This window comes from Podarcis tiliguerta (assembly GCF_965153285.1).
Source record: "Podarcis tiliguerta genome assembly, chromosome: 3".
In the NCBI taxonomy this organism is placed as follows: Eukaryota; Metazoa; Chordata; class Lepidosauria; order Squamata; family Lacertidae; genus Podarcis; species Podarcis tiliguerta.
The window spans coordinates 49,114,991-49,141,987 of NC_139536.1; the positions used below are offsets into that span (position 1 = coordinate 49,114,991).

The 26,997-nt window shown below is 41.3% G+C and overlaps 1 protein-coding gene across 3 annotated transcripts in view; it reads left to right on the plus strand.

The window, feature by feature from the left end:
- Positions 1-26,997, plus strand: part of RPS6KA2 (ribosomal protein S6 kinase A2) — a 183,039-nt gene that overhangs the window by 2,784 nt on the left and 153,258 nt on the right. The window contains exon 2 of one of the 3 annotated variants that reach the window (XM_083434092.1): positions 7,939-7,992. In XM_083434092.1, coding sequence (XP_083290218.1) covers positions 7,939-7,992 — 54 coding nt within the window. Of the gene's footprint in view, positions 1-7,938; positions 7,993-21,746; positions 21,893-25,410; positions 25,624-26,997 lie in introns of those variants that run through there. The other 2 variants (XM_083434094.1, XM_083434095.1) reach the window with 2 other exon arrangements.

Sequence of the window (26,997 nt, forward strand, 5' to 3'; positions counted from 1 at the left end):
CATTGGCTGTTTACAATTTTTTTCAGTACTAACATTAAAATACTAGTTTTAGAGCCACTCAAAAAAGGTTTAATCTGTTAATCTAATTCATTAATCAAATGTAGCATCCCTAGTCCTATATCCCTAGTGAGATATTGGATTTGATTGTTGGGTCAAGAATTTCCACAAATATAGAACTTTGGGGGTATAGTGTTGTTGTGTGTACTGCATGATCAAGGAAATCTGCAGTCCTGTTTTACAGGCAAGAATGAGACATGAATGGGGTATTAATTTTAACATCAGAATTCAGCTTCTATCATTATTCATATGATGTAATACCTTCTAATGAGCTATACCTAAGCAACAGATGTGGCATTTGGGAGGTTTGCCCTTTTAAAACCCTAGCCCAAATGTTATGAGCTATGCTCAAACCTGGTTGTGTTTTATGTTCTCCCTCAGAGAAAGATTTTGTTGTTTTCCAGCTTTACAAAATACAGTCTGTCTTGATTTCAAGTCAACAAGATTATTCATAATCTTGTAATGTTAATTGAACAAGTCTGTTCTCGATTATTCACCCATACTTTTGCATAACTCCCCCCCCCCAATAATTATTCAGACATAAGCATGCTTACTTAGGAAGCGATTCCCACCAAAAGGGATGAGACTTCACAGTAAACATGTTTTAAGACCTTTGGATGTTTCCATACAGGGGTTTAGCACTGTAAACAGGTTGTTGAGATATCACAAATTGATCACTGGTAAACAGCTTTGTTTGTTTGTTTGTTTGTTTATTGAATTTTCACTGAAAAGTGTAGGTCTGAATTACCATACATGGGGGTGAAAACATGGGTTGGCATTTTGACAACAGTGTTTTGTGGATGGATGCTGCAAAAACGTGCATGCACACAGAATGCCCACCCCACAATAAATACCCATTTGGAAGTACCCTTTGTATCTTTTCACTCATGCTGCTTTCTCTTTATTTTTATCTCTTATCTTCCTTTGACTTAATTTGATTGGAATATTTTCTTAAATAAATGCATGAATTACAGACTCGTGAACATATTCACTACCTTATACTGTGCTTACAAAAGAAACAGGTGTAGATGTAATATCATACCATATCCAGGAGGCAAAGATTGTGCATCCCAACCCCTACAAAAAGTGTACACTGCACTAATGTTAGTTAATACGTTAATTATTCCATACATTCATTACCCACCCTTCACAAATGATCCTAGTGTGGATTACGCTGTATTAAAACAGTACAGCAGTAAAATGCACCAAATACACAAATAATGAATCACTAAAACAACAGTGCAACCAGTAAAGCTATTAAAAAAGGATGCTTGGTAATCAGACATTTTGAAAAGTCTGGATAAAAAACTATGCCCAAAGCTTTTTGGGTCTGGGGGCTACTGAGAAGACCATCTTCCATATGTCTGGATCTTCCCGGACATTACTGGAATTTCAAAGGTGGAATTGATGTCTAGGGGGAATTTCCAAAAGGTAGCACTTTGTCCTGGATCTTAGGCAAGTCAATCGAAAAATCACATTTTTAGGGGTGTCCTGGTTTTTACTTTTTTTAATATGGCAACCCTGTCTTACATGGTGCTATCCAATAGACCACTGAGGGCACTGGTATTTCCAATGAGGTCTCCTTTGCCAATTTTTATTTCCGTGCTGGTTTATAAAGAATGAGGTGATCTTTCAGGTATTTTGCGACCCAAGCTGTTAAGGGCTTTATACAGTATGTCAGTACCTTAATGTGTCCCTGTGCAGTTCTTGTGCTACCAGTGCAGTTCTCTCAGAACTAGTGTAATATAAGTCCTGCTAGCTGTGCTAGTCTGCAGTCTGGCAGCTGCATTTTGCACTAGTTTTGACTCCAGTTTTGACTCCAGTCATATTCAGGGGAAGCCCCACAAACTGTGCATTGCAATAATCCAGTCTAGAGAACCCAGATCATAGATCACAGTTACCAGGTCATCCTTTGATGGCACTTTCATAGAATCATAGAATTGTAGAGTTGGAAGGGACTCTGAGGGAATCTAGTCCAACCTCCTGCAATGCAGGAATCTCAACTAGATCATACATGACAGATTACTATCCAACCTCTGCTTTAAAACCCCTAAGGAAGAAGAGTCCACAATGTCCACAATGTCTTACCATCACAAAGCTTTTCTTTTGGTGCTGAATCACACTGTTGATACTAAGACCTCTAGATACTTTTCACATGCACTACTGGCATGCCAGGTGTTTCCCATCTTATGGGTTTGCAGGGCAGCGGCTGAAGAAGGAGCCAAAAGGGGTTTCTTGTGTGTGTGATTCTTGTGGCTGATTAGCTGCTTTCCCTGGTCAAAGGTCAGAGGGGGCAGGGTTTCTGTTGAGGCAGGTGATTAGCTGTGGGAGGAGCTTATCAGTGTTTGCAGGGCAGCGGCTGAAGAAGGAGCCAAAAGGGGTTTCTTGTGTGTGTGATTCTTGTGGCTGATTAGCTGCTTTCCCTGGTCAAAGGTCAGAGGGGGCAGGGTTTCTGTTGAGGCAGGTGATTAGCTGTGGGAGGAGCTTATCAGTGTTTGCAGGGCAGCGGCGCGTGCCTATCGGCGCGCACAGTTTGAACCATCTTTTAGATTTAGGGGAGCTAGTCTCAAGCCCAACGACACATTCTCAAGATGGAGGGGGAGGGAACAGCTGCAGTCGCCTGCGGTTCCTGCGCAATGTTTGCCATCTTGCCAAAGGTTGCAGGCAGCTTTACGTGCAGCAATTGCATGTTGATTGCCCTCCTAAAAGACAAAGTCCAGCAACTGGAGGAACGTGTAGCTATGCTCCAAAGAATTAGAGAGCTGGAGCTCTTCTTGGAAGCAACAGAGCACACCATCTCCACCAAGGAGGAGACAGGGGACTCCCCTGAGAAGGAGGCTAGTTCACCAACACAGGAGCCCGATATGTGGAGAAACGTGACTCAAAGAAGTAGGAGGCCCAGGGTTCGCTCTGATTGTCTAGAAATACACAATCGCTTTGAGGTCCTCTCCCCTAGCATGGAAGACGAAGAGCAGACTCCATTTGAGGATCTCTCCCTCATTACAGTCGATCACGTATATGAAGATGAGCAGCAAAGTCAGTCCTCAGGGAATGTGCAGGCGACCTTGGAACGGACCGCTCACGGAAGAACCCTAACCAAACCTAAGAGAAGGCGTGTAGTGGTGATAGGGGATTCCTTACTGAGGGGAACAGAAGCAGTGATCTGTGGGCCTGACAAGATGTCTCGGGAAGTGTGCTGTCTCCCCGGGGCTAAGATCCAAGATGTAACTGAACGACTGCAAGGAATCATAAAACCCACTGACAAATACCCCTTCCTCTTGGTTCATGTGGGAACCAATGACACTGCAAGCAATAGCCTCCAGAAGATCAAAAGAGACTACGAGGCTCTGGGCAGGAAATTGAAGCAATTAAATGCACAAATCGTCATCTCATCTGTCCTCCCAGTTGAACGACGTGGCCCAGGGAGAGAGAGGAAAATAGTGGAAGTAAACAGCTGGCTTCGCAAATGGTGTAAACAGGAACGGTTTGGATTCTTGGATCACGGACTGCAGTTTCTTGAAGATGGACTTCTGGCAAGTGATGGGCTGCACCTCACAACGGTTGGGAGGAATGTTTTTGCCAAAAAACTAAGAAACCTCATCAGGAGGGCTTTAAACTGACTAATGTGGGGGAGGGAGACAGTGCTCCTGAAGGTAGGAGTCTATTAATTGATGAAGATGATCATCCAAATGTCATAGACCAAATGGAGCAAACAGCAAGCAGACCTAGTGGTGGGAGGAAAAAATCCTTAAATAAGAGACACGGGGGAATGACTAATGGACTTCAATGTCTGTACACTAATGCACAAAGCATGGGAAATAAACAAGATGAGCTTGAGCTCTTGGTACAGCAAACTAAATATGACATAATAGGCATCACTGAAACCTGGTGGGATAAGTCCCACGATTGGAATGTAAAAATGGAGGGATACAATCTATTTCAGAGAAACAGACCAGACAAGAAAGGAGGAGGAGTGGCGTTATATGTCAGGGATGTGTATACCTGTGAAGAGATCCAAGATTTAGAACCTCAAAGCCAAAGTGAGAGCATTTGGGTCAAAATTAAGGGAGAGAAGAATAATAGTGACCTCATTGTGGGAGTTTACTATAGATCCCCAAGCCAAACGGAGGACATAGATGATGCCTTCCTGGAACAGATGGCCAAGCATGCAAAAGGAAGGGAGATAGTAGTAATGGGGGACTTCAATTACCCAGATATTTGTTGGATGTCAAACTCAGCCAAGAGCATAAGGTCAAACAGATTCCTCACTGGCCTTGCAGACAACTTCATTGTCCAGAAAGTGGGAGAAGCAACAAGAGGAACAGCCATTTTAGATCTGGTCCTAACCAATGTCGATGACCTGGTTAATGGGGTAGAAGTGGAAGGATCATTAGGCGCAAGTGATCATGCTCTTCTGAAGTTTACTATACAACGGAAAGGAGCAGCCAAGCACACTAGGACTCAATTTCTTGACTTTAAGAAAGCCGACTTCATAAAACTTAGGGAAGTGCTGGGTGAGATCCCATGGACAGTAATACTAAAAGGAAAGGGAGTTCATGATGGCTGGGAGTTTGTTAAGAGGGAGATAGTAAAAGCACAACTTCAGGCAATACCAATGAGACGGAAACATGGAAGGTGCCTAAAGAAGCCAGGGTGGCTATCTAAAGAACTTTTAACTGAGTTAAGATTAAAAAAGGATGTGTACAAAAAATGGAAAAGGGGGGAAACCACCAAAGAGGAATTCAAACAAATAGCCAGCACGTGTAGACACAAAGTCAGAAAAGCTAAAGCACAGAATGAACTCAGGCTTGCTAGAGAGGTTAAAAGCAACAAAAAAGGCTTTTATGGGTATGTTCGTAGCAAAAGGAAGAACAAAGCAACAGTGGGGTCACTCAGAGGAGAAGATGGTGAAATGCAAACAGGGGACACAGAAAGGGCTGAACTCCTCAATGCCTTCTTTGCCTCAGTCTTCTCCGATAAAGAAAACAATGCCCGACCTGAAGAATTTGGAGGAAATGATTCAGCAGAGGAAACACAGCCCAGAATAACTAAGGAGATAGTACAAGAATACTTGGCTAGTTTAGATGTATTCAAGTCTCCAGGGCCAGATGAACTGCATCCAAGAGTATTAAAAGAACTGGCAGATGTGATCTCAGAACCACTGGCAGTCATCTTTGAGAATTCCTGGAGAACAGGCGAAGTCCCGGCAGACTGGAGGAGGGCAAATGTTGTCCCTATTTTCAAAAAGGGGAAAAGAGAGGACCCAAATAATTACCGCCCAGTCAGTCTAACATCAATACCAGGGAAGATTCTGGAGCAGATCATTAAGCAAACAATCTGTGAGCACCTAGAAAGGAATGCTGTGATCACCAATAGTCAGCATGGATTTCTGAAAAATAAGTCATGTCAGACTAACCTGATCTCGTTTTTTGACAGAATTACAAGCCTGGTAGATGAAGGGAACGCAGTGGATGTAGTCTACCTTGATTTCAGCAAGGCATTTGACAAGGTGCCCCATGATATTCTTGTAAAGAAGCTGGTAAAATGCGGTCTTGACTATGCTACCACTCAGTGGATTTGTAACTGGCTGACTGACCGGACCCAAAGGGTGCTCATCAATGGTTCCTCTTCATCCTGGAGAAGAGTGACTAGTGGGGTGCCACAGGGTTCTGTCTTGGGCCCGGTCTTATTCAACATCTTTATCAACGACTTGGATGATGGACTCAAGGGCATCCTGATCAAATTTGCAGATGACACCAAACTGGGAGGGGTGGCTAACACCCCAGAAGACAGGATCACACTTCAAAACGACCTTGACAGATTAGAGAACTGGGCCAAAACAAACAAGATGAATTTTAACAGGGAGAAATGTAAAGTATTGCACTTGGGCAAAAAAAATGAGAGGCACAAATACAAGATGGGTGACACCTGGCTTGAGAGCAGTACATGTGAAAAGGATCTAGGAGTCTTGGTTGACCACAAACTTAACATGAGCCAACAGTGTGACGCGGCAGCTAAAAAAGCCAATGCAATTCTGGGCTGCATCAATAGGAGTATAGCATCTAGATCAAGGGAAGTTATAGTGCCACTGTATTCTGCTCTGGTCAGACCTCACCTGGAGTACTGTGTCCAGTTCTGGGCACCACAGTTCAAGAAGGACACTGACAAACTAGAACGTGTACAGAGGAGGGCAACCAAAATGGTCAAAGGCCTGGAAACAATGCCTTATGAGGATCGGCTAAGGGAGCTGGGCATGTTTAGCCTGGAGAAGAGGAGGTTAAGGGGTGATATGATAGCCATGTTCAAATATATAAAAGGATGTCACATAGAGGAGGGAGAAAGGTTGTTTTCTGCTGCTCCAGAGAAGCGGACACGGAGCAATGGATACAAACTACAAGAAAGAAGATTCCACCTAAACATTAGGAAGAACTTCCTGACAGTAAGAGCTGTTCGACAGTGGAATTTGCTGCCAAGGAGTGTGGTGGAGTCTCCTTCTTTGGAGGTCTTTAAGCAGAGGCTTGACAACCATATGTCAGGAGTGCTCTGATGGTGTTTCCTGCTTGGCAGGGGGTTGGACTCGATGACCCTTGTGGTCTCTTCCAACTCTATGATTCTATGATTCTATGATTCTATATTTGGCAGCTGTTATTTCCTACCTAAGTGTTGAACCTGATATTTGTCCCTATTGAAATTCATTTTGTTAGTTCTTCAATCCGCAAGGTCATCTTGAATCCTGATTCTGTCTTCTCTGGCATTGGCTACCCCTACCAGTTTGGTGTCATATGCAGATTCGATGAGCATCCCCTCAATATCTTCATCCAAGTTGTTTATAAAGAAGTTGAACAACAATAGACCCGGGACAGAACCCTGTGGCACCCCACTTATCACTTTTCCTCAGGTTGACTAGTAACCATTAGTGAGTACTCTTTGTGTTCAGTCACTCAACCAGTTACAAATCCACCTAACAGTTATCTTGTCTAATCCACATTTTATCAGCTTCTTCACAAGAATACCATGGGGCACTTTGTCAAAAGCCTTACTGAAATCAAGATACAATATGTCCACAACATTCCCCTGATCCACCAGGCTAGTAACGCTATCAAAAAAAGAAATGAGATTTGTATGGCATGACTTACTTTTTAGAAACCCATGCTGGGTATTAGTAATCACATCATGTTTTTCTAAGTGCTTACAGACCCACTGTTTAATTATCTGTTCTAGGCCCTTTCTTGGAATAGACATCCAGCTGACCAGTCAGTAGTTACCTGGATCTTTCCCCCCCCCCCCCATTTTGAAGATGGAAACAACATTTGCCTGTCTCCAGTCCACAGGGACCTCACCTGTTCTCCAAGAATTCTCAAAGATTATAGAAAGATGCGCTGAGATTACATCTGCAAGCTCCTTTAGTACCCTTGAGTGCAGCTCATCAGGCCTTGGAGATCTGAATTTAAAATAGCCAAGTGCTCCCTTCCTACCTCTTTCTTTATCTTGGGCTGCAGTTCCTTCCTTGCATCATTTATTCCGTCATCACCATGTTAGGCACTGACAGGCCTTTGATTCAGTCTTATTCAGCAGGGTCTTCTTATGAACCATGAACCAGTTATTGGCTCTTATCCTAATCTATCTCACAAGGATACTGTTTTGAAGAAGGGCAAGATAAAAACATGGCAGATAAAATAATATTGCTATGATCACTCACTGATTCTGTGTTGTTTTTAGCCACTGAATGAAATAAATCCCGTTATATGCAATAATGTTACGATAGCTGGGGGGGGGGGTTTGTTTTAAAAAGAACAATTTATGTATTTGATGTGCAGTTTAATGGTTTCTCAGATTTACAGTGTCTTCATAACATTTCTCTTCTCTCTTTTTAATTACCAGCCAGCAGCAGAAGATGCCAGCCTGGATGAGGGCTTGGATGAGTCTACAAATGAGGTAATTCCATTTGTTATGCCCACTTCATTAAAAAAAAAAAAAATACTGAAGATGCTTAGCATTGGTTATATTTTTAGAAATCTTGAGGATTTCTACTGAGGAAACATATATATGTGAGCGAAGTCTCCAGCCAGGATAGTGAATTCATCAGGGAGCTGGACTTGCGGGTTTTGTACTTGGCTCTGGATGGCAGAGATCGAAAAAGGATCTTGTTGGTACACTGCCCCCCCTACAGCACAACCACATCCATGACTGAGCTAGTGGAGGGGGTCTCTGGTGTGGCATTGGATAATCGTAGGACAGAAGTGCTGAACGTCTTCAGTATCCATGCAATCCTGCTTTGCCTGTCCAGCGCAGGACTTCATGGTTGTGTGGGGCTTTCTCAGTACACCATACATCCAACGCATAACGCAGGTCATACTCTAGATCTGGTTTTTGTCACACAGGGGATTGGGAAGGATATTTTGGTTCTGGGGTGTGTGGGTGTATGATCCGTTGGCATGCACCGATCACTTCTTGGTGAGGTTTGGTTTGGGTGTGACTTGCACACCCTGCAGGGGAGGGAGAACAGTTAAGTTGAAGGATTTCTGAGCACTTGGGGGGACTTTCCAGGCAGTATGACAGATGCTTCTGTTGAAGCCCTAGTTTTACTGTGGAATAGTAAGATGGAGAGGGCCATTGACATGAATCCTCAGGGAGTCTGAGAAGTTCCTTGGGTTTCTGAGGAGCTCCAAGCGATGAAACAGGCCAGTTAATGACTAGAGTACAAGTGGCACAAGAGGTACAAGCACACCACCATGCCTAACCTGTGGCAGTGTCGCTACAAAGAAAATATATCTACCTGCCTCTGTTGCATCCTATGAATTGTCCCACACTTCATCATTAACAATGGACCATTCAATAGCCTGCTGTGAAAGATTTGTGAGGCTCTGTCTACCTGTTAGAACAACGAGTCACAGTGCTGGTTGGCTTCATTCAAATAAGACTTCATAAAGTAAGAGGGTTAAGAAGTGATTACTGGAAATTAAGAATGAACCAGCATTGATAAATAATGCATTTTCTTCATTTGGATGATCTCTAAATACATATTTTTGTAGTACGCCAATAATATATGAACTTTCATCAAGGCTGGCAGTAATCTCCACTCCAGTCAGAAATGCACTTTTGGTACTTGGAATAAATTATGCAGATCATGGTTTGCATTAGTTTACATACCAAATTCAAATTACAAAACTCTCTTTCAAAATATATTCCTCTCTGATGAGTTGCAGGTGGCACTTAAAAGCATTAGTCTTTCACATAGCCTTTGGTGAGGCAGATAAAGGATGTTCTCTGCTACTTAAGGTTTTTAAATGTCTTATTTTTGTCTATTCTGAGTGTTAAGCTATTATGCTGATATTAATTCTAGGGTGCTTTAAAAAAAAAGTAAGCTGCCTGTTGTACACCTTTATTTTGGAAAGGCAACATCTGAAATATTACACATTAATAAAGGTTTCGAGGTTTCAAAATGCAGAGAACCTCTTTCAGCTCAGTCCCTTTCAGCAATTAAGTCCCATTGAGTTTAGTGGGGGTTACTGCCAGGTGAATGTGTGTATGATTACAGCTAGTGGTGCCATCAACGCAAGACTTTGGGGCAGGCAAATAAGCCAGATGAACCCCAAATGCAGCAGGGCTGGCTTACCACATTTTGAAGTAAGTGAAGCAATGCATATTACTATATAAATAGTGCCCCTCATAGTGATGATAAGTTCTAGCCTTTTTAAAAAAACCCAATAATGGGCAAATCATTGGGCATCTACCCAAGAACTCTTAAAGAATTCAAACGTGTCCTCTTTTTTTGGTGATGCATAACTGGCCACCAAAGCTTTCAAGAAAACAGACCAGAATGACAAGCATTCTTTTTTATTTGGACTGGCCATCTGCACAAGACTACTACAGCTAAAAAGTAGGGTCGTAATGAGAGATGCAGCAATTGCTTAAAAAACAAATCAAAAATCAAAACCTTCACAGTATGCATTTAATCTACAGGTGTTTTAGGTTAATGTTTAATTAGAGGAAATACAAAACAGGTCAGGCAATATATATGTCATGAAAAATATTCCATCCTTATGAATAAAGACACACGCTTTTCCTTCTCGTTTCTGTTGTCATGCCAACAACAATCTATTCAAAACAATTCTCTGCTTGTGGAATATACTAAACTCAAATCAACACTAGAAGTGTCCTTGTAGAACACTTAGGCATTTTTCATTTACAAGCTAAGTAAACCTAGAACAACAAATGTCTGCCCTATTTAGTCATAATTTGATACTGACATTTTAAAATAACTTTAATGATTACATAGATGAGAAGAGGTGATAACCTATAATCAGTCTGTTTTCTTCCCCCACCCCATGCTCATTGCAAACAACTGATATTGGTCAAAATATATTAAGCATCTACTGACCTGTGTTCCCTTCCATTATAATGTCAGCTGCTGACATTTCTACTCAGTCCTCCGTTGGGGCTATGCTGCTGAGACCTCTTAGTATTGCCTTGATTTGACATGATAGAGCTGTCTATACTGTTGCCTATGCACATTAATCTAATTGACTTCAACTAAATGTGAATTTATTGCACATCTTGCTTGTGACATATGCATTTCTGGGAATCAGTGTAAACTCTTGAGTTTCAGTGTAAAATAATTCTAGATTGAACCATATTCACATACATATCTGGTATGGTATGGTTTATTTATATACCACTTTTTAGTCCAAAGCCCACCAATGTGGTGAACAATGTTAGTACCTCTCAGTGGAGGTTCCTTTGCTGGTCAAAGTGGGGCATAACTCTCTTAAGATTCTAAGCCAATCCAAAACCACCAAAGCCACCGTCCAATCTTTCTCCTGCCAACCACTACTAATACATTTCCATTGACTGAGAGGCTTGCTAGATATTTATGCCCATCTCCTCTTTTTAGTTCATGAAGCTTACTTCTGGTCCCCTCATTAACCAAGGTTAGACACTTTTCAATTTAGTTAGGCATTAAGTACTTATCCAATGGCAACGCCTTCATGTCCACACCTTTGCAAGATCTTGACATGGAGCAAGTTCCATTTCCTGTAGCACAGCAGCCTCTGGAGGCACAGCAATGTCCTTAACTAGTTTGCAGCAGCCTCTGAATTCAGAAGACCACACTTAACATGAGCCTGTGGTTTTCAACTCAAGTTCAGACATTAAAAACCCCTTCATGTTTTCATGTTACGTGTGAATTCAGTTTATGTATCTTACAAATACTGAACTCTGGAAAGTCTTCTAAAACTAAAGCAATTACCTAGTTACAAACCTTAGTTTATCATAGGGGGTTAACAGAAGTTCTGTTGGCACAAGGATTTATGTTTGCACAGTGTAGATTTCTCTTCCTTCCCTCTCCTTGTGCACCCCACACCCTCCACAAATCTCCAGAGGATTGAGAGAAGCCCCAAGACAGATGAGGCATGAGGAGAGGGGGGGGGGAGTTCTGGTGTGCAGGCAAAGTCCTTTGTGCTAATGGAACTACTTTGTTGGATACCACCTATGAAGTTTAGTTTACTAAATTTGCTAGCATGTGCATATGAGGAAGACCACTTCAACACATGTGAACATCATCCAAAAGAAAGAAACTATTTTTTCTTTATATTGTCTTTGTTTTATATTAAGTGAATTTTTGTCACAGCAGGTATCATCTAAGAAGTATTTTCCATTCTCTCTCACCCAGTAGAGCAGAACTTTCCAAACTTCTCACATTGGTGACATACGGTACTTTTTAGACATGCATCATTTTGTGACACAGAATTCGGTTTTACTAGGAAACTGGAGATTAAACTAACCCCTTTCCAGGAGTGTAGGGAGTGTTCATGCGACACACCTACACACTGCAGCCGACACACTAACAAGTTGTGACACACAGTTTAAAAAGCTCTACAGTAGAGAATGTTTCTTCTAAGATCTCTCGCTTCTTTCAGATGCCTTTTGAAAACTATATTGTTTAAGCAGGCATTTGCAATATGGTTTTTCTCTATTTATTGATGATTTATTGATTTTTTAAAATGTTGTTTTTATGGATGCTTTTTGCTGATTTTATTCTTTTGTGCTGTATACTGCCTTGATGTATTTTTATGAAAGTGTGGATTATAAACGCACACAAAATAAATAAGTAAGATAGTGCTTGCCATCTGCATTGATTGGGGTACTTTTAAAATTGGCAGTGCATTTTTAAATTACCTTGGAGCACTTTTTAAATCCACACTACATCTGCACTCCCTCTAATATTGAACTAATAATGAACACTGTGATTGCCAGTAGAACTGGAGCCAAAACAAGAGGGAGTATTCACATCCTCTAGGGAGCCCTAAAGTTTGTAGAAGTAGATTTTTAAAAAATATGCAAAGAGGATTGAACATACTCAGTATCTGCATAATGTTAAGGAACAGTTGGAAGAGAAAATTGGGTGTGGGTATGGAAAGCCCTGCTTCATTGCATTTAAACAGGTATGGGGAACCTTTGGCCCTCCAGATGTTGCTGAACTACAACTCCTTTCACCCCAGTAAGCATGGACAATGACCAGAGCCAATGGTAGTCATAGTTCAGCAACATCTGGTGGACCAAAGGTCCCCCATGCCTATAGCTGTAGCTTATAGCAAGGTTTCCCAAACTTTCCACAGCTGTTGTTGGACTACAGTACCCATCATCCCTGACCACTGGTCCTGCTAGCTAGGGATGATGTGAGTTGAAGTCCAAAAACAGTTGGAGAGCCAAGTTTGGGAAATCCTGGCATATACTATAATTGAGGAGGGCATGGGTGACTAGCTAGAATCCTGAACATTCATGTTAGGGGTGAAGAGAATAGACATTTTGTTGCAGGTCCCAATTATCTAACAAACTGATGGACTAAACATTGTAGATGGAATTCAGAGTATTTTTAAATAATTGGCATAAACTGGTAATGTTTACAAACAGTATAAAATTGCACTTACAATATAAAAATTACACTGTCTCTATTTTTATGTTCCAAAGTAAATAACATTTGAAGCTTTTAGGATGAGATTAATAATGTTCTCAGTTTACTTTTCAGCTTGAGTTACATAAAAGGTTTGAAGTTTAACTAAATTATTACAGCTTATCAACTCTAATTTGTTCTTGAAATTGAATTTTGTGAAGCTTTTCTATTTTAATTTCCTTGGGTCTATTTTCATTCATGCATGCATTTTATTTATTTATTTATTTTCTGTCCCGCCCTATACCCAAAGGTCTCATGGCAGTTCACACAAAATATTGAATACATAAAATCAAAACAAAAATAGCAACCCGATAAAAAAAAACACCCTCTTGTTAAAGCAATTGCAGCGGTGCAGTGGGTCTGTCTGTTAACTGGACGGTTGGTGGTTTGAGCCCAGCCAGGGATGGCTGTGGCAGGATTCCTGCATTGCGGGGCGTTGGATTAGATGACCTTTAGGATCCCTTCCAATTCTACGATTCTATGATTCTATACACCAATTGTGAACATATTTTCCAAATGAGTAGTTTAGATCCTGATGCTTACCTCCAGGGGCAGCCTGTCCCATTTCATGAAAGAGGAATGTGCTATCTCCTGCCGCCACCCCCAGTCGCCGCATTTCCTGCAGCCATGCCTCACCCCCACCCCACCACTGCCACCGCAAACCCCCCCAAACCCTCTTGCCAAAATTTGTGTATACACACACATAAATAATACTTAGAGTAAGTTGCTTCCAATATAGGCATATGGAGCATAACCAAGGGTTAGTCATTTTCAGCAGCCTCTATGTTGGGGCTCTAATGTTATTCTGACCCCCAAGTTACACTAATTTCAATGGGACTCGTGTTACCCCAAACATCCTTATAAGGATATAAGTGCAACTCAAGCCACTCAGAGCTGCAACCTTCTGTTTCAACATTTAAATGCCCGCTGACAACTTTTCGACTCCACCAGGCAAATAAGAATGCATCTTTCCACAATGATTAATTGATGTCTGTTTTTTACTGTATGGTTTTTACTGCCTTATTTTATGTTTGCTTTTGTTGTGAACTACTTTGATATATTTTATAAAATAGCAGTATACAGTGGAACCTCAGTTGTCGAACGTAATCCGTTCTGGAAGACCATTCAACTTCTGAAACGTTCAACAACCAAGGCGCAATTGCCGGTCGGCAAAATCCGTTGAAAAAATGGAGAAACATGCCTCAGAAGCTGTTCAACTTCTGAGGTGCATTCGAAAATGGAAGCATTCATTTACAGGTTGTCGGCATTCGGAAGCCAAAACGTTCAACTTCCAAAGTGTTCAACAACCGAGGTTCCACTGTATAAATATTTTTATAAATAAATAAGTGCTAGGAAGCTATTTCAGTTCTATGAACTATGAGGAAAGAGTTACTTAAAATGCAAATCCATAGATTATAGATTTTGGAAACAAACAAAAAGCTCAAATGATATCTGTATTTTCCTTGGACTAGATGACCCTCCAGGTCCCTTCCAACTCTACAGTTCTATGATTTTTTGAAGTAACAATGTAATTGCCTAACAACTGAAAAAGAACTGCAGGAAACAAGTAATAACAAGAAAATGAACATGCAAAGAATATCAGTTTTCATAGATCTAGTCAAACACAACAGTGAATCATCTGGCAGTGCATTAAAAGGCACAAAGCTCCCTTTCTGGGATTATTGATGAGGTAGTTAAAGCATTTTTCTTTGTTTAATGTTCTGCCTTGGATGACACTGTCACATTCTGGGCTTGATGAAATGTTTGTTATATATGTTTAAATAAGGAAGTTGCTGCAATTAAAATCAAAGAGGTCGATCCAAATTAAAACATGCTTTGAGTTGGAATCATTAAAATCAACAGGACTTACATGAGTCATCATGACTAACTTAAGTCCTACTGGTTTCAGTAGGTGCACTCTAAACTAAGGTTACCAGACATTTCCCAGGGACAGTTCCTGGATTTACAAATCAGTCCCCATACAAAATCAATTGAAGTTGAAAAGTGGATTTATTGAAAAAAATCTGGTAACTTTACTCTAAACATGACTCCTGTATGCATACAATCCAAAGCCAGGAAAGCAAAGCCAGGCAATTAAGAATTAATAACTAAAGCGAGACAATGAAGCTTTAATGACAACAACCATTAATGTGCACCAGAGCCAGCTCAGCCATTAGGGAGACTGAGGCAGCTGCCTCAGGTGGCAGAAGCCCCGCAATCACGCCACCTCCTTCACCACTGGTGCAGAAGTGGCAGCGGTATTGGCACTTATTTTGGGTGAAATTGCATCAAAAAACATTGTAGAGATCCTGCCCAAAATTGGTCGGGGGAGAAGCGAAGGTGGCAGGTATGGTGGCGGCAGGGCAGGGCAAGGTGGCACTTCCAGGATGTTCTGCCCCCAATGTGCACAGTATTTTATAGAGTAACAATAAAAGTAGGCCTGGCATCAGCACTTGACAGTGGTGTAGTGGAGGAAGAACCCTGAGGAGTACAGCTCCAAAACTTGTTTCAGAGCAGAAATAATTATGTTATCCGTGAGAGTGACACTGTAATTGAATCATAGAATCATGGAGTTGGAAGCCCAGCCCCTGCAATGCAGGAATCTTAGCTAAATCCATGACAGGATGGCAACCGTGACAGATGGCAACCTGTCAGATCCAACCTCTGCTTAAATGTTTAATAGGTTATTGTATTTTAGTGTTCTGTTGGAAGCCACCCAGAGTGGCTGGGGAAACCCAGCCAGATGGGCGGGGTATAAATAAATAAATAAATAAAATAAAATCCTCTAGTGAAGGAGAGTTCACAACTTTCTGAGGGAGTCCGTTCCACTGTCAAACATCCCTCACTGTAAGGTTACCAGATTTTTTTCAATGACTCTGGGGACACTTTTCAACTTCAATGGACTTTGTCAGGGGACTGATTTGTAAATCCGGGGACTGTCCCCGGGAAACGGGGACATCTGGTAACCTTACCTTACTGTCAGAAACGTCTTCCTGATGTTTAGCTGTAATCTCCTTTGTTGGATCACAGAAACCGAACAGCCAAGTGGCTTCAGTTGGCAACGCTGCTGGAAATAAAATTCACCAGATGCCATTCAGAACTGAGTAGCTGCTTGACTTCTTGTCCAAGCAGTACCACGGTGTAAGTTTCCTTGCTTGCAAGGGATAGGGAAGAACTGGCAGCTGCAGCACTTTTGCTGCAGCACTTGTTTGCTGACTGGGAGACCAAAGTGTTCATGGGCACTGGGGAGCAGTCAGTGCTGGTACCAGGCCATGAAAGGCAGCCCAAACCTGGAGCTGAGCCTGACAAAACCTGAGGGTACCGTTCCAATGAACGTACATAATCTGAAATTCAATACGGGGAGACAATAGAGGGAGAGGAAGGGATATTTCTAACTCTGTAAATTGAATCATGGATTCCCGACTCTTGAAAAAAGAACCAACGTCTCATAAAAAGCCCCATGCCTCTCTTTATTATTTAATTTTATTTAAACAATTTACATACCACTTAACTACAATACTCTCTATGTGGTTTGCAAGTACAAAAAAAGTAAGTATCAGTTAAAGCTATAGTATAGAATCAAATTCCAATTAAAATGCCTGCTGGGATTTTAAAAAGCCTTTTGGATGATCTCTTTATTCAGAGTTGCTTGTCCTCTATAGGGTACTCCTGACTTTATGTGGGGGTCACCTGAATCCAGAGGTAGGCCTTCTGCTGTCCAACCATTCTTTGCAGCCAGTGCCTCTGGGTGCAAGTGAGCTCTGAGAACACTGTGACTGCTTGGAAATTTATTGCCAAAGTAGAAAACTAGTTCCTCACTTACTGTTTGGCTCGCATATGGAGCGAGCGGCACTGCCACCAAGTGGCATTTATTCATTTACAGAAATATTTGAAATTGCGACACTTTTACAAAATGAAGATGTCTCACCCTTCCAGGAAAAGCATGGACTTCCTTCATTAAATACCCATGGTATCATGAGTGTCTTTTTTCACCCTGGATGCATCAGGAATGGTACATCAGATCCCCAGTGTATGCCCCTCGGTCTACCAGCACTGCGGTCTTATTCATGTTTACTCAAAAGTATGCCCCATTTAGTGGGGGAGGGGGGGCAGCCTTTCAAACAGGACTTGTTTGTTTCCTCTGGAAAGTAAAGGGTTACAGCAACAAATAATTGAGCATTCAGAAAGCTGGCAAACTTTAGTTTCTTGTTCCTGCCAGTCATGCAAACTAGGCAGGGATAGTTTGTAATCAATCTTGGTTTGAATTATTAAAATATTCAAGTTTGTTGGATAGAAGTCAGGGCTCAAAATGTATTTGGGGGCTTGCTAGATTTGGGGGCTTGCTATTTTTTTTTGAGTTTTGGCAGCACCATGAGGCCGGAAGGGTCCAGGCATATTAAAATAATGTATGTAATTATATGAAATAAATTGCTTCTTTGTTTATTAGGGAAAATGCATTGCAAATATCTCAGAAGAAGAAAAAGTAAGAATAATAGAATCTGAGAGTTGGAAGGGAGCCAAGGGCCATCTAGTCCAACCCCCTGAAATGCAGAAATCTCAGCTAAAGCATCCACGACAGATTAGCATCCAACTTCTGCTTAAAAACCTCCAAGGAAGGAAAGTCTGCTCCCCTGCCGAACAGCTCTTACTGTCAGAAAGTTTTTCCAAATGTTTAGTCGGATTCTCCTTTCTTGTAACTTGAGAAATTGGATTATTTATTATGTATTTTATGAATTTGGGGGATAGAATAATTGACATTGATTTTTCAGAGTTTCATTGTACAACCTTATACACATCTACATATGCTTTTGTAAATGCATACACTGGTTCCTTGGCTTACGAACTTAATCCATTCCGGAAGTCTGTTCTTAAACCAAAGCGTTCTTAAACTGAGGTGTGCTTTCCCACAGCAGCAGGGGACTCAATTTACAAATGGAACACACTCAACAGGAAGCTAAACATGTTCTTATTCCAAGGCAAAGTTCACAAACCAAAACACCTATTTCATGGTTTGCAGTGTTCTTAATCCAAATTGTTCATAAACTAAGCTGTTCTTAAACCAAGGTACCATTGTATATGATTGCAACCTTGACAGCGTAATTACTCACAATTTGTTTTCAGCAGCATGGTAACCTGGTATTTCAGCACAAACATGTCAGTTTTCACATCTTATATTTTTGTGGAGAATAGTACTCTTACGCTCTTAGTGTTTAAAAAAATGTAAATTACTAAATTGTAATGGGTGGGTATATGGTTTTGTAATGAAACTATTCTTTGTTTGCCAAGTCAGTGATCTAATTGTGCAGTAACTTTACCTGACAGCAGAGGTCACTCTTGTTTATCAAAATGAGAAACCTCATTCTAAATAAGCTATACTGTATTACTTTAGCTTTATAATTTTGAGACCTGGGTGTCCCTTACTCCTCTGATACTTTCCACTCTCTGAAGAAATGGGACATTCATGAACAGCAGACAAATTGTGTCTGGTTCACACACAGCCTTATTGCAATGGCATGCATGTATGGTTCTAGGTTCTGGTTCCAACCACACAGAAAGATGGGAGTGGGGGATCCCATATTAAAATCAAAAAGAGGAGCATGTGTAAGTGCAGCTAAATGTTCCACAGTTGCCAGTTGCTTATTGCCTTGCAGCCCCTCTCTTTCCTCAAGTGACCATTTTTATTTTTTTTTGTATTGGAGCCCTGACTGAGGCCTATGGGGTAGGGATAGGATTTTGCACTCCTCACCCACAAAAGCTTTTTGGCCTCTAGTCACTCTTTCTAGTGTGTGATTTACATAGCTCTCTGTTTAAATGCACAGCACTGATTTTGTCACATCTAATTTGGCTCCAGGCTGACCTGTTTCCTAAACAACCTAGATTTAACCTACCTGAGCAACAACCTCTGCCACAACCTCAGGTGCTCCCAGGCATATAAACAAGCCTATAGAAGACACAGATATCATAGAAATGCTATACTTGGAATGATGGCTCTCAGTAAGGCACATACTGGTAAATGAAACGATCAAACACAAACAACTTATATAGAACATATATGTATACATTGCCGTCATCATTCTGATTATGGTATGCTGCAAGCAGAAAATATGAGAAGACCAGATCTCAGAGGTACAGGATGAGTTAAGACATGTAATGAAGATTTCTTAAGATAGTAATGAGGAACCTGGGGTACTCCATATGTCATTGGAATACAACTCCCATCATCCCTGACTATTGGTCATGCTGGCTGGGGGGTGATAGGAGTTGGACTCCAACAACATCTGGAGGGCCGCAGGTTCCCCATCCCTGCCTTAGGAGACCTTGAAGAATGAAGACCTTTCTTTGAATTCTATTCCAATCGCAGTCTGAGCTTCAGTGGCCTTGTGAAAGTCCTTTACTTGCCCAGATTCCTCATATTTATTATTTATTAAAGTTGCATACCACCGTTCATCTAGAGATCACAGGGCGGTTCACAAAATGTGTAAAGTTTTATCAATAACCTATATGAATGGGTTGTTATAAGTGTACACTCAGAGTGCTGAAGAAATGATAGCAAAGCAATATAATAGGCACCCAATACTGCATATTCATTAGGTTTGTGGTGTAGAAAGAGTTATCGGATGTTTAGGTAAGTCACTCTCTTACAGGGCTGCTATCCTCACAGGGTTGTTGTAAGGATGTATCGATTAAAGAATTGAGTGCAGTGCAAAATGAAATGGAGAAAATAAAACACAAAGAACTCCCAAACTTTCTTTTCCATCATTTGAGTGGCTTTCTTTTAGGTCAGATTTTTAAAGCACAAAATTCTGAGTTCAAAGATGTCTGAGCTGTAGTGAAGAAATTATTGTGTTTGCATGGGGGACATAGATGGCATGTGTTATGACTTTTCATTCTGACATTTCAGGAAAAAGCTATTGTCTGCTCTAGTAACCATGAGGGAAAAGCAGTACAAATTCATACAGCTGCCTAAAGCAATGTTTCAGAATCATAGAAGATAACGCCAAGGGTCATCTAGACCAACCCCCTGCAATGCAGGAATCTCAGCTAAAGCATCCATGAGAGATGACCATCCAACCTCTGTTTGAAAACCTCCAAAGAAGGAGAGAGATTTTTTGCAGGTTGGAAAAGGACAAGGTAATGCACTAAAAAGTGTGGGATAAGGATTGAATGACAGGAAAATGCATAACCTCCTCACAAACAAATCAGAATGAATACTCATTAAAGTGGACATTGTATAACCTCCATACAAGCTTTGTGCAGGCAAATCAGGATGAATGCTCTATAAGCAAGTTATGTGGAGGAGCATACAAACAAATAGCTTTTTCATCCTGTTCTCACATTTGGTCAAGCAGGTTTGACGGTGCTTTTTTTGAAGAAATATAACACCTGTTTTGAAAGTCAAAAGTGGGATTAAAGTAGCAATCCTGCTTTCTATTTTTATATGTTTTGGTTGGTGGTAGAAAACCATCTAATATTGATGCTAAGCACAAATCACTAGTATGACTACTAGCTCTGCACTTTTAATATTCTGTATGTATGCAATATTATGCATATGAGACTTCAAAGAAACTTATCTCGTATTTGAAGAGATGCATGCTCTGAAGTGTTCAGACAGTTGCAATAAAGTAAATAATAACTGTAATCATTTGTTCTTTCGTGATGCTGCTAGGCAGCAACCCACAAAGTGGCCACTAGCATCAATGTTCTGTTAGTATACCATATAAAAAAGGTAAAGGTACCCCTGCCCGTTCGGGCCAGACTTGCCAGACTCTAGGGTTGTGCGCCCATCTCACTCAAAGAGGCCAAGGGCCAGCGCTGTCCGAAGACACTTCCGGGTCGCCGTTTACCTTCCCGCTAGTAAGCAGTCCCTATTTATCTCCTTGCACCCGGGAGTGCTTTCGAACTGCTAGGTTGGCAGGCGCTGGGACCGAACAACGGGAGCGCACCCCGCCGCGGGGATTCGAACCGCCGACCTTTCGATCGGCAACCCCTAGGCACTGAGGCTTTAACCCACAGTGCCACCCGCGTCCCAGTATACCATATACCATATACAGGTATTGAAAAAAGTCCACAGGTCCAAATCTCTGTGCAAAATTAGAATTTGAGATCACCCCTCACACTGCCTTTTATAAACACCCTATCCACAAACAATTCCAACTTCCCCACCAATTTTGCAAGATTGGGCACTCACATATAAAATACAGACTTCACTTCCCTTTCTAATTTTAGAAAGATGTGTTTGTATTCCTTATGTAAGTCTCAGTAATTCATCCAAAGAAGTGAAAATGGAAGATTATTTCATTGTGCTTGGCTGACTCATACAGACCGCTCACCATTAACAGGTGTGCTGTGGCAAACTGCACGCAGTAGGCATAGCTTGGTATCTCTTACTGTTTTGGATACTGAAACAGATTCTTCTGTTGCATGGGCTTTTAAGGAGCAGATGTTGAGAGAGGTGGCTCATCTCCAGCCTTTTTTTTGCTTACGCTCCCCTTTCTAACAAGCAATGTCACAACTTCTCAATTTATTTTGATGCAGACACAACCAGGAGGCTTTTTCGTTACCTTCTTCTCTCTTTTTAGCTGACAAATAGAACTACATGGCACCATCCAAAACCAGAGCTGAGCTACCACATGTCTCCCGGTATTTTATCTGAATCAAAGATTACTTCCAGCCTAGCCCTTTGCTTGTAATCTCCAGCTGTTTGGGAGGGGTGCTGTTTTCTGGTGTGACGTACAGGGTTAAGCAGATAACCAGAGAAGATGAAATGTGCCTGTTTCTCTGGGCAAAATGGATTGAAAATCCAACCGATGCCACCTTTGTAAATGCTGAATAAAAATGATAAAGCTGCCTCACAAGAAATTCCAAAAATTGTTCATTAAAAAGGTAAGTTTCTCAGTGGGGTTTTTTGTGCATGTTTTTGTTGCCTTGATCCACTAAAAGTTTTGACAATTGCTTTGGTTTGATGTGATAATAAATACAAAGGCTCAGAGACATAGAACATCATTCACTCAAGTTCTGCAGCATGTGACATAGTGCAAAACTGGTTTATTGCTTGCAAACATAATCCCCGCCCCCCATTCTGGCTAAGGTGTTTGGGGAAATAGCATGTATTCCAAAAAAAGTAATTTTTGTTCCTTTTGACTGTAATGCCTTTATCAGAAAGATGGTACATAATATTCATTTCACCAAGTGATATATAATGATAGAAGAATAAATGTAAGGGGAAACCCTGGGAAGAGAAAGGAAGATTACACTCATTTTAGTGTTTTATTGGGGCATGTTCCTCCGATGTTGGTGGGTGTGCAGGAAGTAAGCAAGAGTAAAAAATGTGCAGTAATTATATTCAGCTCTGATAGATAATTGCAGGTGATTTAACATGGGGATTAAATTGTGCCTTATTAGTTACTATATCTGGAACTTTGTTACTCCTATAATTGCCCTTTTTAAATATCTTAATTTCGTGCAGAGAGAAGTGTGCACTATTACTGGAAAAAGTTTTTTAAAGCATATATTCTTCGCATTTCCACCTTTATCTTCATCTTCCTGTACTTGATGATTTCATGTTATTTTTAAAAATATTGTAATAACCATGACAGGCAGGACAAGGTGTGAAGAATTGGCAAAAGTTTGGGCCCCTTTATGAGCATTTTCAAGTGCCACCGAGTAAGCAAGGAAACCTTTGCAGCATCCATTTAAAGGACAGCTTATGCCCCTGCTGAAATCTATTATTTCTTCATCCTCTTGGCACATACATCCATTCCTGTTAATTCAGTGAGTGTAAATTTCTGTTCCAAGGACAGAATTGGGTTTTTTGTTTGTTTTTGTAGAAGCAGTATACATGGAGTGCAATGTATCCAAACCATAAATAATAGAGGAACCTGTATACACAGAGTAACTAGAAACGATGAAACTGCACCAATGATATCAATCATTGACCCCTCCCACATTCCATCATGGACAAGACGTCATTAACCATATACCGGTACTTTAATCTCTTCATTACTTAAATTGGCTGTTGTACTGTTGAATCTCCCTCCCTCCCTCCCTCCCCCTCTCTCTCTCCCTCTCTCTCCCCCCCCCCAAGCATTTTAAGAGACTTTAGTCTCTCCTTTTTCTCCCAAGGAGCCGGTTCATCCCCCTAATTAGTGTCACCATCACCACTACCCATCTCTTAGACTGCTGTTGTATCTGCACATTCAAGTTTGAATTTTAGTGAATTTAAACGCACAATTTGGTGGTCCTGGGATTGACTTCGGGTGGCAGAGATTAGATAGGAAAACAGGAAATTTCTGGACACAGGAAGACCAGGGGGATGGGGGGTGGAGAGAATCAGCACTATATTGGATCAAGGCCATAATATATAATCATGGATATCTCATCAAACAGTCCCACACGTTTGGATTGCTGGCATTTATAACGTTCAAAGCACGTAGATAACCTTTTTAAATAGTATGCATGAGAAGGGAATATTTAATTCTTCACCCTTCAAATTTTAATTTTGTGCAGTCTCTGATATGTGTAGTTTGTGTTAGTGTGGCTCACTGCTGAGCAACTGTTTTGGTCAGATAAAGTGAATGTGGGTGTAACAGAAAAACGCTCAGCATTATTCAGAGTGGAAAAAGCAGCCAGATTATTGGTGATGCTTGGTGTCCCATAGCAACCTGTTCTCTTGTGAAAAGGTGTATCTATGGGCTACTGTATAATCACACACTGGGATAGATATTCGTCAGGGCCCTGTTCACACCATGTGGTTTGTTTGTTTTTATCAGACATGCTAGAAGGGAATAATTTCCCCCCCAGGAAAAAAAGACTTATTTATGCCAGTCCAACATGAAAAAGCATAAATATGCAGCAGTGTCATACAGCAGTGCATACAGTCACACTTTACATTCAGACATATACACAGAGTCTGTGTAGAAATATAACATTTTCAAAGCCATTTCTTCTACACCACCCTAGCTTCGGTAATCCCAATTTGCTTTGGAAGCAGGATAAACATACTAATGTAAGGAGCCAAGGGTGAGTCTACAAGTGAGAATACCTGAGGCCTGGGACACTCAAGGCACCTACTTTGGTTTGAGAGTTGAAGTAGGCTTAAAATCCCACGAAGGAACTTCTAATTTCTTCAGCTGCTTCCACCCGCAAATGTATCTCTCTCCTAGCTCTTGTACCAAGGTGTTATCCTCATGGCTATTCTTCTTCCATAGGGATCTTTCCAGTGCCACACTCCATCCATAGAAGTAATGTCAATCTGCCTTTCTGTGATTCAAAATAGTGACAGGAGTCTCTGAGCAGTTCTGTGCTCTCAGCACTGTCGTGAATCTTCATACTGGTATGCCAGGGTATTGTCTGAAGGCAACCCCAAAGCCACCTAATAGCAGATGGCCTACTGGGGCTGGGGGCTCATCTGACCTCCAGTTGGTTACTCAACTGCTGCTTACGAAGAGGATTGGTTCTGTTGCTGCATCTGCACCGTTGTGACCCCACTCCTGTCTCCTCTCCCGCTTATCTCCCAGTAAGTAGCAGCACAAATGACTGGCATTCAGGTGAGGACTGCCGCCCCATCATGCTGCCCACCTTACCAAAGCTAAACAAGTCTGAGTCTGATCAGTGCCCAGCTGTGTGGGTGACTGTCTTGGGTTCCATGAGAGGATAGAGGAGTTATACAAATTTAATGAAATAAATAAGCCATTTATGTTATAAATTGTAACTTAGTAACTGGGACGCGGGTGGCGCTGTGGGTAAAACCTCAGCGCCTAGGACTTGCCGATTGCTAGGTCGGCGGTTCGAATCCCCGTGGCGGGGTGCGCTCCCGTTGCTCGGTCCCAGCGCCTGCCAACCTAGCAGTTCGAAAGCACCCCCGGGTGCAAGTAGATAAATAGGGACCGCTTACTAGTGGGAAGGTAAACGGTGTTTCCGTGTGCGGCTCTGGCTCACCAGAGCAGCGATATCACGCTGGCCACATGACCCGGAAGTGTCTGCGGACAGCGCTGGCTCCCGGCCTCTAGAGTGAGATGAGCGCACAACCCTAGAGTCTGTCAAGACTGGCCCGTACAGGCAGGGGTACCTTTACCTTTTTAACTGCATTAAGGGAAATTTTTAAAAGCCGGCAAGAAACACTTGAACTTAAGTGTTATAAGGAAGGATAGAAAAATGATGAAAACATATTTTCATTTTTGTAAATTGGAGGGTGAAAAATTATGGAAAATGTAAACTATGTTGTTGGCTGTTTCTCATTTGCATTTATGTAGTGCAGCTAATATTCAGCCAGCACTTTATAAATATGCATATATGAATGTCTTCTCTGAAATGTTAGAAAGGGGAGGGGAATAACCTTATATATTCCTCCTCAAGAATATAGGAGGATTTTATGTTGCCTGATTATTGCTTTGCAATAGCTTGTAAGAAATAATCTCCATTTGATCTGACTACTATCACCAGTGGAAGTTTTTGTCCTTGGAGAACATATGCTTGAGTCATCAATACAAGGGGAAGGAGGAATGAAGAGAGAGAGAAAAAGAGAGATAAGCCTTCCATTGCTTTCAGCTTTATATATCTGTTAGACGTCTCTGAGCATCCACCCATTTCATATGAGAATCATATACATGGGCAAGGTATTTCTGTTCTATTGAAATTGATCCCTTTTCTTGTTTTTCCACAATTGCATGAATGTGGTAGAATGAAAAACATTTCTACTAATTTCTACTTAAAACTGCTCATATGCTTCCTTTTGCACTTATTTTTGCTGTTTGTCAGTGCCTGCTGCTTCTTATAGCTATTTGTGAGGTACTTGTTTATGTGTGAGAGAGGAAGAAAATCTGAAAGAGGAGAAAAGACATAGATTCCTATGCAATTCCGATCCAAGTTTTGAACACGAGTGCAGTTAACTCTCTTTTCCTGGTACTCCGAAATTAAAGTGAGGGTTGTAGGAAATGCTGGCTTTAAGATAAAACTCAAGTTAATGTGATCAGCTCTCAACTATGCAAAAGGGAAATGTGCTTCATTTGTGAAGAATTATACAGTATATGATTTATGATTAGCGTCAGTATTTAAACAGCAAAAGTCCTCAAGACTGCAGATTGCTTAATTGTCTCACTAAGCCAGGCTAGCCCAACCATCTAGGCAGGTGAGCCACCTGCCTATGGTGCTAAAATTCCAAGGCTTTCTGCTTCACCTGCATAGGAATTTTAGACAGAAATAGCCACTGCCTGTACTTCTAGAGGTGGCAATAAGACAGCCTAACAGCTGGTGGGCTGGGTGATATGCCCCATATTACAGCCAAAGACACTGAGGGCTATCTGATCACAGATGCAAAAAGGAGGATGTAATAATGTAACAGAGATTTAAAAGTGAAAATGAAAATGCTACATTCATGGAAGAACGCAGCCGCATAACTTTTATTTAGGGCTGGTTCCCACAACATTGTAAGACAAACTATGGCTTACTGAGACTGCAAACATGTGGACTCCCTGAGAGGAACTCACAGCTGCCTTGCTCCTCCCCAATCCTTTTTACAACTGTGCCATGCTGAACTAAGCCAAGGTTTGTTTTGTGTGTCTTCCAAACTAGGACTTGTAGTTAAGTTCTGTCCTTACTAACCACAAGCTGTAGCTAGCCTTGGCTGCCGATCAGAGAGAACTTAACCACAAGCCTCTTTTTCAGCTTCACCACAAACCATGGTCTCAGAGTTTGGCTTTTAGGGTTCTGTGAATCAGTTTAATGTCCTGTCTGCCTTTCTTCCTGTCTTGGCTCTTATTTAAAATCCCATTATCATTGCTAATTTGTTATTTCTGCACCTTATATGAACATAGGGACTATAACTGCCTAGGAACAAACAGTATTCACTTTCAAACATCAGTCTTATTCACTGTCCTAAAATGAATTTTTGAATGCATGGCTATCTCTGAGATTAGGATTAAGCACAATATTTTGAAATTGTTATTATGTGTAGCTTCTTTATGATATAAACAGGATTATTCTTGTTTGTT